General features: G+C 53.5%; 6 protein-coding genes across 6 annotated transcripts; 3 read left to right on the top strand and 3 right to left on the bottom strand.

The window, feature by feature from the left end:
* Nucleotides 1-310: 310 nt before the first annotated feature.
* On the top strand, nucleotides 311-1,147 carry T310_3091 (dUTP diphosphatase; the record flags this gene model as incomplete). Its single annotated transcript, XM_013474032.1, has 4 exons — nucleotides 311-707; nucleotides 777-908; nucleotides 962-1,002; nucleotides 1,064-1,147. 4 exons carry the CDS (start codon nucleotides 311-313, stop codon nucleotides 1,145-1,147), a joined length of 654 nt encoding a protein of 217 aa, XP_013329486.1.
* Nucleotides 1,148-2,407: 1,260 nt separating this feature from the next.
* T310_3090 (Pyridoxal kinase) lies at nucleotides 2,408-4,108 on the top strand (the record flags this gene model as incomplete). Its single annotated transcript, XM_013474031.1, has 8 exons — nucleotides 2,408-2,471; nucleotides 2,569-2,781; nucleotides 2,836-2,953; nucleotides 3,001-3,544; nucleotides 3,692-3,712; nucleotides 3,817-3,836; nucleotides 3,941-3,949; nucleotides 4,063-4,108. 8 exons carry the CDS (start codon nucleotides 2,408-2,410, stop codon nucleotides 4,106-4,108), a joined length of 1,035 nt encoding a protein of 344 aa, XP_013329485.1.
* Nucleotides 4,109-4,231: 123 nt separating this feature from the next.
* Nucleotides 4,232-6,786, bottom strand: T310_3089 (C6 transcription factor; the record flags this gene model as incomplete). Its single annotated transcript, XM_013474030.1, has 6 exons — nucleotides 4,232-4,874; nucleotides 4,945-5,621; nucleotides 5,687-5,970; nucleotides 6,028-6,494; nucleotides 6,543-6,655; nucleotides 6,703-6,786. The coding sequence occupies 6 exons, from the start codon at nucleotides 6,784-6,786 to the stop codon at nucleotides 4,232-4,234; spliced, it is 2,268 nt and encodes a 755-aa protein (XP_013329484.1).
* A 636-nt stretch (nucleotides 6,787-7,422) lies between these two features.
* T310_3088 (uncharacterized protein) lies at nucleotides 7,423-8,475 on the bottom strand (the record flags this gene model as incomplete). The annotated part of the gene is made up of 1 exon (XM_013474029.1): nucleotides 7,423-8,475. One exon carries the CDS (start codon nucleotides 8,473-8,475, stop codon nucleotides 7,423-7,425), a length of 1,053 nt encoding a protein of 350 aa, XP_013329483.1.
* A 1,519-nt stretch (nucleotides 8,476-9,994) lies between these two features.
* Nucleotides 9,995-12,487, bottom strand: T310_3087 (uncharacterized protein; the record flags this gene model as incomplete). Its single annotated transcript, XM_013474028.1, has 3 exons — nucleotides 9,995-11,677; nucleotides 11,742-12,052; nucleotides 12,115-12,487. The coding sequence occupies 3 exons, from the start codon at nucleotides 12,485-12,487 to the stop codon at nucleotides 9,995-9,997; spliced, it is 2,367 nt and encodes a 788-aa protein (XP_013329482.1).
* Nucleotides 12,488-13,198: 711 nt separating this feature from the next.
* T310_3086 (Calmodulin) lies at nucleotides 13,199-14,234 on the top strand (the record flags this gene model as incomplete). The annotated part of the gene is made up of 3 exons (XM_013474027.1): nucleotides 13,199-13,201; nucleotides 13,267-13,732; nucleotides 13,804-14,234. 3 exons carry the CDS (start codon nucleotides 13,199-13,201, stop codon nucleotides 14,232-14,234), a joined length of 900 nt encoding a protein of 299 aa, XP_013329481.1.
* Nucleotides 14,235-14,621: the final 387 nt, after the last annotated feature.

The raw sequence follows: 14,621 nt of genomic DNA, 5'->3' as shown, positions 1-14,621 counted from the left end.
GTTACAGCAGTGGCAAATCAATCAGCCTGGAAGGGGACCTCGGAGATGGTGCGTATACTGTATGCAACGATACTGTACTGTACTCATCCCCTGGCCTCGAGTTGCAGCGGGATGGCTGCGACTTACTCTTTGCGGGTGGCTGCTAGGGCTAGCCCTGACAAGGAGGCAAAGCTGGCAAACATGCCGCTTTGGGTTGCTGAGAGCGGGACGCGATGCGCGTTGCTCACCGACGCGTTGCTGCACTTATTACATTCTAGGGATGCAAGGCCTAAACAATAATCCATCGACTCATCGAGGCTGATCTTCTATCATGACCAAGCAGGCCACTCCGCCTCCTGATTCTGCTCCCTCTACCGCTGCTGCCGTCGCCCACGAACCGCCCTCGCTGCCCGCCTCGCCCCTCGCCAAGCGAACCAAGACCGACGACGCCGTCGAGAACAACGGAACTTCTACTTCTACGAGCATTGCCTCCGTCATGGCCTCCTCCTCCAATGGCAATGGCAATGGCACCGCTGTGACCTCCATCTCCCAGCCTACGCCTCCTCCGCTCCTGGTGAAGAAGCTGACCGAGTCGGCTCGGGCACCCACGCGGGGATCCGCCTTTGCGGCCGGATACGATCTCTACAGTGCAAAGGACACCGTCATCCCGGCCAAGGGCAAGGGATTGGTGGATACGGGATTGGCGATTGCCGTGCCCGAGGGGACGTGTGAGTAATCTACAAAATCTACAACTGCTGGCTACATGTATATGCTTGCTAATAATACATTGATCGAAGACGGGCGTATCGCTCCCCGCAGCGGTCTTGCGGCCAAGAACTTTATCGACACGGGCGCCGGGGTCATTGATGCCGACTACAGGGGGGAGGTCAAGGTGTTGCTGTTCAACTTTTCGGACGAGGACTTTACTGGTATGCAGCATGGCATGTTTGTTGATCAGACATTCTTGACTGACACATTGTAGTCAAGGAAGGAGATCGCATTGCCCAGCTCGTTCTGGAGAGGGTAAGTCTGTCATCTTTCACACTGACGCTGTCGAACGTCCTCTGATCAATCTTGTTGCTAGATCTACACCCCTGAGGTCGTGGTTGTCGATCAACTCGAAGAGAGTGTCCGCGGTGCGGGCGGTTTTGGCAGCACCGGAAGATAGATAGATACTGCATGAATGTGGATTATATGTTATGTCGATTGATATCCCTGATGATTTCGAGAGGTCAACGTCAATCACCTTGAATAGATGGGTGATTTTCATTGATCATGGACTGGGACTGGGTCTTGATTGAATCAAACCAGACAGTATATGCCTGCCTAGTTAAATAGTTAACATCATGAATGATAATGATGTCAGGTCTGATCAGTCATACCAAAGAAAGAGAAGCACACTGTAGAAACAGTAGTCGATCAGGTACCTCCGTTACAACTCAACCAGTCTTTCTCTCAGCTTCTGCACGTAGCATGTGAACTCAATGTCTCCGTCGTATATACATCATAAAGTATTTTCCATACTCCTGATCTCTAATATCTACTGAATAATCGCGCATGCACCATCGGCGATGCCGACCTTAAAGCAGCCTCCCAGACACAAGCTCTCGACCAATAACAAGCCATCTGCCATGGCAGTCGGCCATGTCCCGACAACCAATCAGGGTCAGGCAGTTTCCAAAACGGGGATAGCTACGTAACATGCCCCTCACCCCACGCTTCAGGGCGGCATTGCGTTTGCGCGCCTTCCCCAGTCGTTGTTATTATCAAATTCGTTTTTTTGATCATAGTCTGTCGGCCAGTTACGCCAGTTATACTAGTAGTTGGTTCGTTTTGGAGTGAGAAGACTGCGGAAGCCAAGCCAAGGCTCTTTCTGTTTGCATTTTTCTAAATTCTAATTCTGACTTAATTAGTATCATACATACATACTATCTCATCCTATCGAATTGCATCTCGACTGCTCTTGCTCTCGTCAGTGGGCATCAATCAATCCAGCCTGAAGAAAAGAGTCTGCAGGGACAAAACTAGTAGTGCCAGACATAACAGGCTTCCCACCTATCATACCCACGGATTCGTGCCTCCTCCCCTGCCCTGCCAGCTTCGTTTCGCATCATACCCGCTGCCGATGTCGTCGTCGTCATCAGAGGACTGTGAGCAGCAGTCCTTGGTCCCGGAGACCAAAGTCCTTGCCATAGCCAGCCATGTGAGTGGAACGATTACATAATTACGCATATACATACATGCATACAATCATTACAACTATGCTATCTGATGCTGACTGCATAAAAAAAGGTTTCCTATGGGTGCGTGATACCAACTATCAATGTCATCTTTTTTTTTTGACAACTTCTGATAGCAGATATTATCTCGACTGGTTTCTTATTAGGGTGTATGACTGATTGCGTTCGTCAGATATGTCGGAAACACAATGGCCACGTTTGTCATGCAGTCTTTGGGATGTGAAGTCGCGGCGATAAACACGGTTCATTTTAGTGAGTAGCCCGATTTCTTCTTATCTATTATAGATGTCTTTACAATTGTCTCGTCAGACTCTGACGAGCCTTTCATTGATAATGACTGACCAGGCAGGCAACCACACCGGGTATAGACAGTTCAAAGGCACCCGGACAAGCGCCCAGGAGATCCGCGACCTCTACCAGGGTCTCTGTCAGAGTGACCTGACCGATTTTGATGTCTTGTTGTCCGGGTACACACCCAGCGCGGCGGCTGTCGAGGCCGTCGGTGAGATCGGGCTGGATCTGCAGCGCCGGGCGGAGAAGAAGCCCGGGTCGTTTTTCTGGAGTGAGTATTACAGATTGTTGAAAAAAAAAAAAGATGTAATGCTGACTGGGGCAGTCCTGGATCCTGTCATGGGCGATCAGGGCCGGCTTTATGTCAATGAGGATGTGGTGCCGGCGTACAAGAAGATAATCCGCCATGCGGATTTGATACTACCGAATCAGTTTGAGGCGGAGTAAGTGGCCTTTTTGTTTCTTTTGTCTGCTCCTGCTAACTCGACAGACTCCTCTCTGGAATCAAAATCTCCACTATGAAAGACCTCGCAGATGCCATCACTGCCATCCACAAAACATACTCGATCCCCCATGTCGTAGTCACGTCGGTCCAGCTGTCGGGCCTCGGCTCGTCGACACCGCCGTCGACGCTGACCATCATCGGCTCGACGACTCGTTCTGATGGCTCGCCTCGGCTGTTCCACATCGACGTGCCGGCGCTGGATTGCTTCTTCAGCGGGACGGGCGACATGTTTGCGGCGCTGACGGTGGCTCGACTGCGAGAGGCCGTTTTTGCTGCCGACGCAGATCCGGCGCTGCGCAACACCCGCTCCTGGGTGTCGCCGGACGACGTGCCCGCGACGGAGCTCCCTCTGGCAAAGGCGACGGAGAAGGTACTCGCCAGCATGCACTCTGTGTTGGAAAAGACGCTGGAGGCGCGCAACGCCGAGTTGGCAGCAGCAGCAGCAGCAGCAGCGACGACAGAGACGGACAGCACAAGCGCCGAAGAAAGGCAGAAACGGGAGCATCTCCGACGGACCAAGGCCAGCGAGGTGCGACTCATCCGGAACGTGGATCTGCTGCGCAAGCCGGTGGTAGAGTTTCGAGTGCAGGAGTGGAGGGTTGACAATAACCTAGAAGGAAGATAATCACACACACATACACACACAGATATACATATATATAATATGATTAATCAGTCCAGTCCAGTCCGGCAACTAGTCAGTCAGCAGCAACACTATACAGAGTATTGACTGCCTGACCGTCGGTCAACGACAGAATCAACAAAAGATGGATAGAAAGAGAACGCATAAGTGGAGTATAGAATACATACGTCTGTATACTGTATGTACATGTGCATAAGTTAGCAAGCAGCATCAACACATCGATAGAAATGAGAATAGATAATACGCACTTTAAAAAAAAAGACTCCTTACACACATACATAGACACATACTGTATGTACATACTTCCCATCAGAAAGAAAAAAAGAAGAATGAAAGAAAGAGTCGCTCATTCTATACTATTCCTATGACGTTAATTGTTAAATGCATGTGTACATACAATCCAGGCCGGGCCTCCAGTCTACTTCCTCAACCCAACCCAGCCATTATTAAATCAAATAAATACACCGCCACTTGCCTTCTTCAAATCAAAAAAAAAAGTAAAAAAGAAAAGAAAAAGAAAAAGCTGTTAATACCGCTATGCTACCAATGCTAGTTATTGCTGGTTAATGCTGGTTAATAACCCACCGGCGTAACAACACTCGACAAATCCGTCTCGAGAAGGGACATGATATTGACGTTTCCTGCGAACCAGTTTCCTAGCGATAATGATGAAGATGAATCACCTGCTGTGAATCCTTGCTCAAAGCCTGCTGCTGTTGTCATTGCGGTTGGATCGCTGTTGTTATTACTGTTGTTGTTTGTGTTTGTGTTGATGACTGCCGCGTTCGGGATGCCTAGGGCGCTGAGGTAGGGTTCTAGATCGTCGATTGGTGATGATAGGCCTGGGTATTGTGGTGGTGGAGGATTGCTATTATTACCAGCACTAGCAGCTCGGTTGTTATTATTAATGTTGCTGTTGCTGCTGTTACTCAAGTTTTGTTGCTCCTCTGAGGAGGATCCTCTTCCAAGGGAAGAATTAACCTGCTGCTGCTGCTGTTCCTGCAGCCGCCTCATCTTCGCCGAAATGTACAGCTCCGCCACGCGGTGAAAGACATGGCACAGCCGACAGAACTTCTCCGCCGCCTCGGCAACCTCAGCGGCTGACTGTAGCGAGGACACAAACTCGCCTAGCCGGCGCAGGTCTGATGTATCGGCCGTGGCGATGGCGTGGCAGAAGAGGACTAGGAAGGGTGTGAAGGGGCAGTTCATGAGGATCCTGTGAACCGAAATCATCAGCTTGGGTTGGTTTGGTTTGGTTTGGTTTTATGGGTGATGTTTGTACTCACCACGATATATACCCATGCCAGATGTAGCTGTTGCTATCCTTGTACCGCTCCGAGTTGCGCTGATGAGCCTTCAACGCCAACCGAGCCGTCTCGATGCACTCGTTGTTGAAGATGGTCGAACTGTCTGTCGGTCCGGGCGGAATGGTGCGGTAGACGAGCGTCAGGAGCGAGTAATACATGATCTCGCACGATGTGATGGCCGCTTCGTAGTATGCGGGATTATACGCTCGGGAGGGATCGATCTGCAATATCTCCCTATACCACATCTGCATATCCGAAATGATCGACTTCGCCCTTCGCGTCATCTCCGCCGACGACCCCGACAAGGCCTGCGGCGAATACAGCTCTTCGTAGATCCGCCCCTGGAACCGCCCGATCCGGATCCAGTGCTGGTACATCACCTCCCACATGCTCAGCCGCGTGTCCGGCGACAGCTCCGGCAGGTCCAGCGTGATGTCAAAGTCCTGCAGCGTCGACGAATGGCCCAGTCGTAGCGACAGGCTCTTGTCCAGGATGTACGTGTACCAGAACATCCGCTTCTTCAGCTGGATGTCCAGTTTGCGGTCGTCGGGCGACGCCACGGAGCGGTGGTACCCCAGCGTTTGGCACAGTCGCGCAGCGGTCGAGGTGAGGGCCCAGCAGAGGGATGGCCGTGATATGTCGATCGCGTATGAAGCCTGTCTAGTAAGCATGAAAACAAAAAAAAGGAGAGAAAGAGAGATAACGAAAACGGTATGCTTACGCCAAGAAGCAGAGCCTGGATATTCTCAAACGTCGGCGCAGTAAAAATGTCAAACCGGCCAAGCGCATACTCGAAATTCGCACGACATATCGCCGCGCTCTCCTGCGACTCGGGGACGTTTCTCCCCCACAACATGCCCACCTCCAGGAAGAGATAGTACAGGCCTCCGTTGACGAGGGTAAACGCCGCAAGCGAATAGTCCTCGACAGCAAAGTAGATCTTTTTACAGAGCTCGTTGAACTGGTCAAAGTCGAGAAAGGGGAGGTCTAGAAAGTTGTGCGATTCTGAAGAAGTCAGCAACCCAGCGTATATGACTGCAGACTTGCTTCCGTGTTACTTACCCTTGCACAGACGGAGGAGAGTTACAACAGACGACAAAGAAGGCATCTTCACCGAGGACAGGTCGATCGCCGCATTCGCCGGCTGGTTCGGAAACCGCCAGTCTTGGTTGATCGACAGCGCGTGCTGTTTCTCGATCAGCGTCCGCAAGGCCGCCAGCGCTTCCTGCATCTCCGGGCTGCGGTCGACCGACGCATCGCTGCGCATGGCATGCTCGACGACCCGGCTCGCATGGACGGAATGCGCCCGTAGTGACGAATCTCCCTCAAAGGCCGTGTTCGTCTTGCCCGCTGAGCTGTTGCGTTCCGCTGGTCCTCCGGAAGAGGACAGGGTCTCCTGATGGGGAGAATACGACGGGCCCAGCGTGACAGACGGTCGTGAGGGGGACGCTGCAGAATGCGCGGCCAGGTTCTGAATGAGACCTTCGATTCTTGCCAGGCGGCTTTCGATGGCCTCGATTTTCTTTTCACTGGGAGGTGTTACTATAGAAAATAATTTCTACGGAAAAGGCACGTACTATTGGCTTGAAATCAGAATCCGCTGGCGGTGTTCCTTTGGTCGATTCGCCGTGTGGCAGACGGTATTCGATGCTCGACAGTTGGAGCATGGCGATCGTTTGTCGCATTTGATCTGAATGCGTCAACCAAGTGTACAGTACTGTATATTCAGAGACACACCTTTCTTGCCCGGCAGTTATCGCACTGAAGAGTCCGCGTTAGCCCTGACGTCTGATCGATACTGATACGCGCAACGAAGAGCATACTGCCCGCCAGGAGGGAACGTTCTGTCGGGATTGACTGTCGTCCCCCCTCTCCGCCTCACTGCCGCTTTGGTCCATTTTCTAGTACGAGCCGGATCCCGGGGATCGTTAGACACGAGATTTGGGCATACAGACTGCAATGAGGGAGTCGACGTCGTGACGATGCGATGCTCGGAACCCTCGGCTTCCGGACGATCGGTGGAGCCGCTCCGGGCGGATGACTGGTCCGCACTCTACTACAGTACAGTACGTCCAGAGTCACACAACTTAATACAAGAGCAAAATGGACTTTCTTGTTGACTGTAGTTCATTCAAAACTCAAGCTGCGATAAATAATCCACTCTAGCGTCATTCATAACCCATAACTCCATCTCTAAAACATGTCTAGTATGAATCAATGAAGTCGTCGAAACGGCGAAAGACAAAAAAAAAAACAAAAACCCAAAGAGGAGGGGACATGAAGGGAAGGGAAGAAGTTCAAAATGAAGAGGGTTGAAAGAGGGTGAGAAAATGATTAGAAAATAACATTATGTACCAACCCCAAAATACTGGTTGGCAGGATCGGGGTAGATCCATGCAAGTATGTATACAGCAGAGCGTAAGCAGAACGAAGGACAAACATCAGTAGCAGCGTCAATCATAGCACGCCAAGCGCCATGCTGAAAAGCAATGCGAATCCCAAGGTGATGACAGACGGAACACTCGTCAGACTGCCTGCGGAAGACACGGATCCGACTTTGACGGTTGCATTGACAAAGCCCGGACCGCAGCCCATATTGATCTGCTGGGCCGCCGGTATGTATGTCTGCGCGAGAGGCTGTCCTTTGATCACTGCGCTCTCCGCGAAGACTTCCATAGTCGCTTTCAAGCACTCGTTGCAGGTTGGCCGGCTCGAGCCCGGAAAAGAAATGCCGATAGGCAAAAAGTACACATAGTAATCAGCAACGTTGTGATTCGTGGCCGCCTCCGTAAAACAGAACTCCCCAGTTGAGGGGTTCTTGAGACAGGACGCGCGATAGACAGGCTTATACGCGATCATATCCGTGTACGCCTGCACCACGGCCGGATTTCCCAGCTTGTAGTCCTGGCCGCACGCCTTATCACTGATGAGATCCGACGCCAGGTGCGTCATGTAATCTGTGCATGTCGCTTCATTTGCCGAGCAGGATGTCTCGATGACCTGATCTAGGGTGACTGGCGACTGCAATGCTTTGAAGAAGGAACCGGAGTTCTGGAGGAGGAAGGAGATGGCATAGCATGACTTGAAGGTCGAATTGCTGAGGAAATTGGAGAAGAACTGGGGGCAGCTCGTCGCGGTGAAATTGTTTCCCAGCGTCTCGAACGGGCTGGGGAAGGCTGAGTCGGCGGACGTCGACGAGGATGAGCGTCTCACCGTCGTTGGTACCAACTCGCGGAGAGACTCATCATCCGCGACCAAGATATCGACGTCAGTGTCATTGAGATTGGCATCCTCACGTGGGATGGGCGGTGGGTACCGCCGATCAGCGATGATCTCGTCCCATCGGGCCACTATGTTCGTCTCCGCAAGTTCAGATGGATCGCCCGAGTTCTCCAAAGCACCAACAATTGAAGAACAACTGAGAACGATTAGGGATAGTAACGTGAAGAGCGGTGGTCTTGTCAACGTCCAGCCCCGCCAACTGGGCCGTGAACATCCAGATCGCGCCATGACTGAAGAGTCGTATAACTGCAAACGAATGTGTTTTACGCTGAATGCGTCTTTAGTGTAATAAGTAACGAGCGTACTTCGTCTTGGACGAGGCTAAGGAGGGAAGGAGGATCGAGGCGGTTCGTCAGGCATGACAATGCAAGCCATCCACGAGGGAGAGACAGGCCTTGACGGCACGGTGATGTCGGTCGACAACGGTTCTATTCAGCAAAGAACGCCACTTTTTGAGCGATACCTGGCTAGCAGGAAGAGGACAGCCGCATATTGTGAGACTTGGAAGCGCACGCAGACGTAGGGGATGGCTGTTGGTGTGTTTCAGCCCTGGAGGCTGACAGTGACAGCGTCCGTCCCCTTGCGTTCTCCAAACGGCTCCTCAGCACGCGACGGCGAGAACTCGGGACCTTGCAGTCGCCTGCACAGCACGATCTTATTATATCGCGCATCGAAAGGCGTCGGTGGGCCACCGACAGCCGGCAGTGCACTGTTCTCCTAACAGGGCGGAGCGGGGAACTCACTACTGCATGTTATTCTTGGGAATCGGCGAACAAGGTAAGCAGGGCCGAAGACATCGACCGGTGGACGATGGCCCCTAGGCGGAATCAGGGACGAGCAGGCCTGAAAAGGGAAAAGTGCTGCGCGAAAAAGCTTTTTCTCTCAGCTTTTAACTTATTAAGCTCGAGTCTCCCGAGCAGCGGCGTCAGCTAGCAATGAGCTGGCAGCACGGCTGCTCCAGACGGGCAATCCTGCCAGGGGTTGGAACGTTCCAGCCAATGCGCGTGCATGACGCCTGCATGTCCTGTCCATGTCGTCTGGCGCCCGCTTCGCAACGTGACAGATTCAAAAATATCGCCGGACGGACTGCAGACGAGTCGCATGCCAGGGGAAAAATACTCCGTCGCGATGCTGAGCAGCCACGAGGCAGGGGCGAGTGATAGGAAGGCACGGGCTGATTCGCCGGTGGCGCCTTCCCGGTGGAGAGCGCGCCTGGACCACGGTCGGCAGAGGGGCCAGACCAGCGATCGACAGACACAACATCTTGACTTCTCGTACAACAGTGGGAAAGACATCATCCGTCAGATACCAGCATCTTCGATAGCACCTCTGGAAGCTACACTTGTGGAACTGCCAAGTATACTGCACCGTTGTGTATCGTTGCACATAAAGTCCTAGCTTACGGAGTATAGGATACTGGCCTGTGCTGTCACTTCCAGATATCGATTCGCACGACAGATACGCCAAAAATATGCGTGTACGGAATAGGGCCAAAATCTTTAATGCATCTATCCATCCAGAACACCGACGATGACGAGGATACGATAAAGTTCAGCCATATGAACAGCCTAGAATAGACAAGAAAGAAAAAATGCCTATACACAAAATGGAGAAATTGCTTTTCCCACAAAACGCTCAGAAATCATGCCACATGTCACGAGAAGGATGAACAGTAGATTCAGGAATATAGAGCGAGATATACACAGATATATAGGTATTAGTATCCTGTCAGATTGCCGCCGCCAGGCTAGCTCCTGCGGTGTGATGCGTCTCCCAGGGCCACGCCCACCAGGCTCTGCTGCTGGCTGGATTGTCCGCTGAAACCCGTCGGGCTGGTCGCCGGACTTGTGACGGCCTCCTTCTCGCGCTTCACCCGGAAGTACGCCAACTTGGCGAACCGCGAGAGATGGTTCCAGAAATGCCGCCCGGCCTCGTGGTTTGCGATCCGCTCCAGCAGGTCCACGGTCGCTTCGCGCACGTTCACGTCCGGATGGAAGAGCCCCAGGCTGATATAAAACAACCCCGCCTGGCTTTCCGGCGTGACAGTGAGCAACTGGCAGATGCCCGCATAATCCCGCACCGCATGCGAAAAGGCCAGGTAGATGGCTCCGCTCTCCTCGTGGGAGAGTTTCAGGGATCGTAACCGGTCGTGATGGTGCTGCAGGTCCAGTGACTTGATCGGCCCCGACGCGTGGTACGACGAGGCGACATCTTGAATGAAGGCATAGTAAGATCGCGTATTGCGCCAGCCTTCGATGCGCGACACGCTTGCCGCCAGCTCCCGCATTTTGGACGCTTCATCCGGCCAGACATAGCCATGGCCCCGAAGGGACGCCGGATCCGACGGGTCGGGTTTGGCACCACTGGGGCTGGAGGAAGGTTCCTCGCCAGGCCCGATGATGTACAGCGCCGACGCTCCATACACCGTCTCCTCGAAGGCAGCCGCGATGCGGGTGAATTTCTGAATGTAGGCGCGCCATTTCGCCCGGATTGCCCCCTCCCCGTGCCGCTGGGTGATGCTCCGCATGATGTCCTCCATAAACGCGTTGTCGCCCGTGGGATCCGCATGCGCATTATTTTTGTCGTTCTGGTTCGCCGTGACGTTGATATTCTGCTGCTGGAAGTACAGCAATCCCTCCGTGACCGGCGCGGGCTCGATGTGGCTGCTGATTTTCATCCGACCAGAGGGCAGATCACAAAGCAGATCCCACCACTCGGGGTGGTTGGCAAACGTGGGGTTCGTCACTCCCGCGATGAATCCAGGCACCTTGAGAAGATCGTCGATCTTGGTCAAGTCGGTATAGGGGAATGCATGCCGAGTAAACCCCCGCAGGATCCCACCCGACGCCAGCGCACACGCCGCCAGGACCGCCTCTGCTACTTCGCCCGAGGGACGATTGTGCCCGAGGAATACGACGCGCTTCTGGGTCAACATGGCATTCACGAGCACGATAATCGGATGAGTATACGCCCCACTCGTCGTGAGGTGCGGATGAAGCGCGAAAGGTTGAGGCGACGCCTGGTGCGGACCCGCGAAAGTCTGGATCAGCTTGATCAAAGAGAAATCGCCCACGGTCTCCGGCCAGATCGCGGTGGGAACCTTGACGGGTATGGGGATGTCGTTGTAGATGACCTTGGACTCGAACTCATGGGTATCTCGCGGTGGTGTATATTTCGGCTTTGGTGGCGATTCCCCAGGTGAAGAGACAGTGTTTTCGACTCCTTCGTCCTCGAGGCGCTGTTCGATCATGCGTTCGAATTTCTCGATAAACATGTCTTTCGAATCACTGGCCTGCAGGATGCTCCGCTCGAGCAAAGACAGTCGGGGCATGAGCGAAAGGTCCATCGCGTTCACGGCATTGTAGAGCGTGGCCAGCGTTTCGGGATACGGCGATTTGAAATAGTCCTCTAGGGCGAGCAGGAGTAATGGCTGAGTCGGTCAGCTTCATGATGATCGTTGACGAGCCTCCAATCTGAGGCATGACTGGACTCACTTTATATATATGAAGAAATGAATGTCGTGTGCATATTGCCATTGCTTTGACAACAGCACCCCTGTTCTCGTCAGCCGCGCACAGCAGGCCCAGACGGAGGGAGACATACCGTCTAACAGTATTATCCTGTTTCGTATTGACCAGATTCAACACGTACATCAGGGGCGGGCCTTCCCCGCCCTCTTCCTCCTCGTCACTGCTCTCGTCGTCACCCGTCCCTGTGTCGGAGTTCTCTTCCTGCTCGTCATCGTCGTCATAATCTCCGTCCTCGCGCTCCGCCCTTCGTTTTTTTTTCGCTTCTTTTTCGCGCCCTGGGATTCCTCTTCATCGGACCCCGTATCCTTGTGCAGGAAGAAAATCGTCCAATCCTGACTCCGGACATGGGTCTGGTCCGGCAGCATCAGTTCTGCCAGCATGCTTTCGTCGCCACTGATGGGGACAGGATACTGATGCTCCATGATGGGCCCCCGGTCAATGTGAAAGGAGGCCACCAGGATATACTCGACATGGCGCTCGGGGGAATTGCGGGGATATTGGGACTTGTATCGTCGTGGTCGGCCTGATTTTGCTAGATGTCGCGCATGGCTCGGAGATCTTCTCACGAAAGACGATTCAGGGGACAATTGGGACAGTCCGTTGCTGGCCGAACGCGGCGGGCCGGAGGTCGCATACGACCCGAGCGAAGGGTTTCTCTCATGCTGGAGGTTATTATTCGAGGCCGTTCGGTAGGGCAGCGTCGTCGACATGGTGGGAAACTACTACGTCACGCACGCATACTCCGCGGTCCCCAATGCCGGCTGGAGGTGACAATGGCCTATACCAACAATTGGGGATTAGATCTAAATATCCATGGATGGGTCAGGAGGGGATTCCGCGTACTAAAGCTCGACAATTTTTTGGTGGGGAGGATTAGAACCTCACTACTCCGGACAGCCCAAGCTCTGCAGCCAGCACCAGGCACCGTTCACCGCCAGAGCCGCATGCAAGTACTCCAGCGAGGGAGTCTTCGTAATGCAGGGATTCAATCGCTCATGACGATTGCCTGGCCTGGGCCACCTCCTGTTTCGAGGGGGTGTCCCATCGTGCTGTCGTCGATCCCGCACCGCACAGGCCAGCCAGCCAACGGGGTGGGCTAACGCGGTGCTGGAATATGACTGGCCAGTTCGCCGTGCATTTTCTCCAAACGGACCAGTCAGCGTGCGCGGACCAACTTAATTGCTGGGCGTCGAATCCGACAGAAACCGCCAATGACAGGCCGCGACGTGCGTGGCCGGCAACGGAGCGGAGTTGTTCCGTTTGTTTACTCCTGTTATCGCTGACGTCCAGCTGTCCAGCGATACCATCAGATACGCCGATATTAAGCAGAGGGAGTGGATAGTCGAGCGTTCTGTCCATCCATGCGACATTCGATCAGGTTCTGTTGCTGATTCCCCGTCTCCAGACGCATTGTGGTCACCATGGTAAGTCGATTCACGCTGCCTCTGGAGGACGGTCTTCCTAACCGCAAAATAATCCACATCCCCAGGCGACCCATAATGCGCCCTACAAACCGTCTCCTCTTTCTTTCGGATCCCCACGAGCATCCCCCTTCCGGAGACAGTCTTCGCCCGGTTCACCATCAGCAACAATCCGGCCAAACACCCCCGGCAGTTCGCCCGGGAAAGGCCATACTCCGGTGCAATCGCCCAGCAAATTGAACCAATCTTACACGGCCGAAGATGAAGAGGCCGTGGCGAGCGACAATGAACGCCCTGCCACTCCCAAATTCCGGGAACCGCCATCTTCGCCAACGAGAGGTGCCAATGGACGGTGCAGTTTTTCTTCCATGATGGGATCCAAATCGCCCCGTCCGGCTCCCGTGGATAACGATGCTCTGTCACGGATACCGCCCGCGCAGTTGAGGGAGATGCGCGAGGCTTTTCAGGTCCTGGATCGGGACAACGACGGCAGCATTAACCGAGATGACGTTGCCGATGTGCTGGCGAATTTGGGTACGTCTGATAGATATCCTCGAGAGAAAGTGTCCAGCGATCCTAGCGAGTGTTGCTGATGGCTTCATTAGGCCAAGATTCATCCTCTGCCGCAACCTCCCAATACTTTCCCGCTGAAGGGCCCCAGGCCATGAACCTACCCACGTTTCTGAACACGCTATCCACATTGCTGGCTCCCCTCTCGTCCCAGAAGGAGCTTCTCAACGCATTTGCCGCATTCGACGATGACGACAGCGGGCAGGTGGATGTCGCTGAACTGCGGGACGCGCTGCTCCACACCAATCCGGAAGCGGGCGAAAGTCCTCTGACAGAGAAGGAGATTGACGAGGTGCTCAGCGGATTCACCGGCCGGAGGACCTTTGGGGGCAAGGGCAGAGGGGCAGGATTAGGTGGGGTCAAGCGAGGCGACGTCTTTCGGTATCAGGAGTTTGTTGGCAGCATCTTGGGTGGCGCGGATAATGGTAATGGCAACGGCAACGAAGAGGCCACGGTCAAAGGGTGACGTCGGATACACATGGATGGTTGAATACGGATGACGGAGTTTGGGATCATTGCAATCGTTATGCTCGGTTATGGCCTGTTATGATCATGTCCTGTGTATTTAATGTCGCATGAAGTCCGGTTATGAGTTATGCCGATAACTGCAGGAAAGCATCAAATATCGATTTCTTTGTATTTTAACCTCATTGTTTACTCGATACTTGATCTGGATAAACTCCTGCCTGCCAGGGTATTCTGGTCTTGGCAACCATCCAAGGGACACGACGTAAATACGACTAGGATAATTTCGAGAAGCAAAGAGAGGGAAAAGGAAGAAAAATTAATTGGATTGATTCTGGAGGGTTGGGCTGTTGGAGTATGTACTGTGTAGATGCGCCTGTTTGGGATC

This window comes from Rasamsonia emersonii, assembly GCF_000968595.1.
Source record: "Rasamsonia emersonii CBS 393.64 chromosome Unknown ctg1118621760050, whole genome shotgun sequence".
NCBI lineage: Eukaryota > Fungi > Ascomycota > Eurotiomycetes > Eurotiales > Trichocomaceae > Rasamsonia > Rasamsonia emersonii.
The sequence above is the reverse complement of the archived record's forward strand: the minus strand, read 5'-3'. Positions and strand labels throughout refer to the sequence as shown.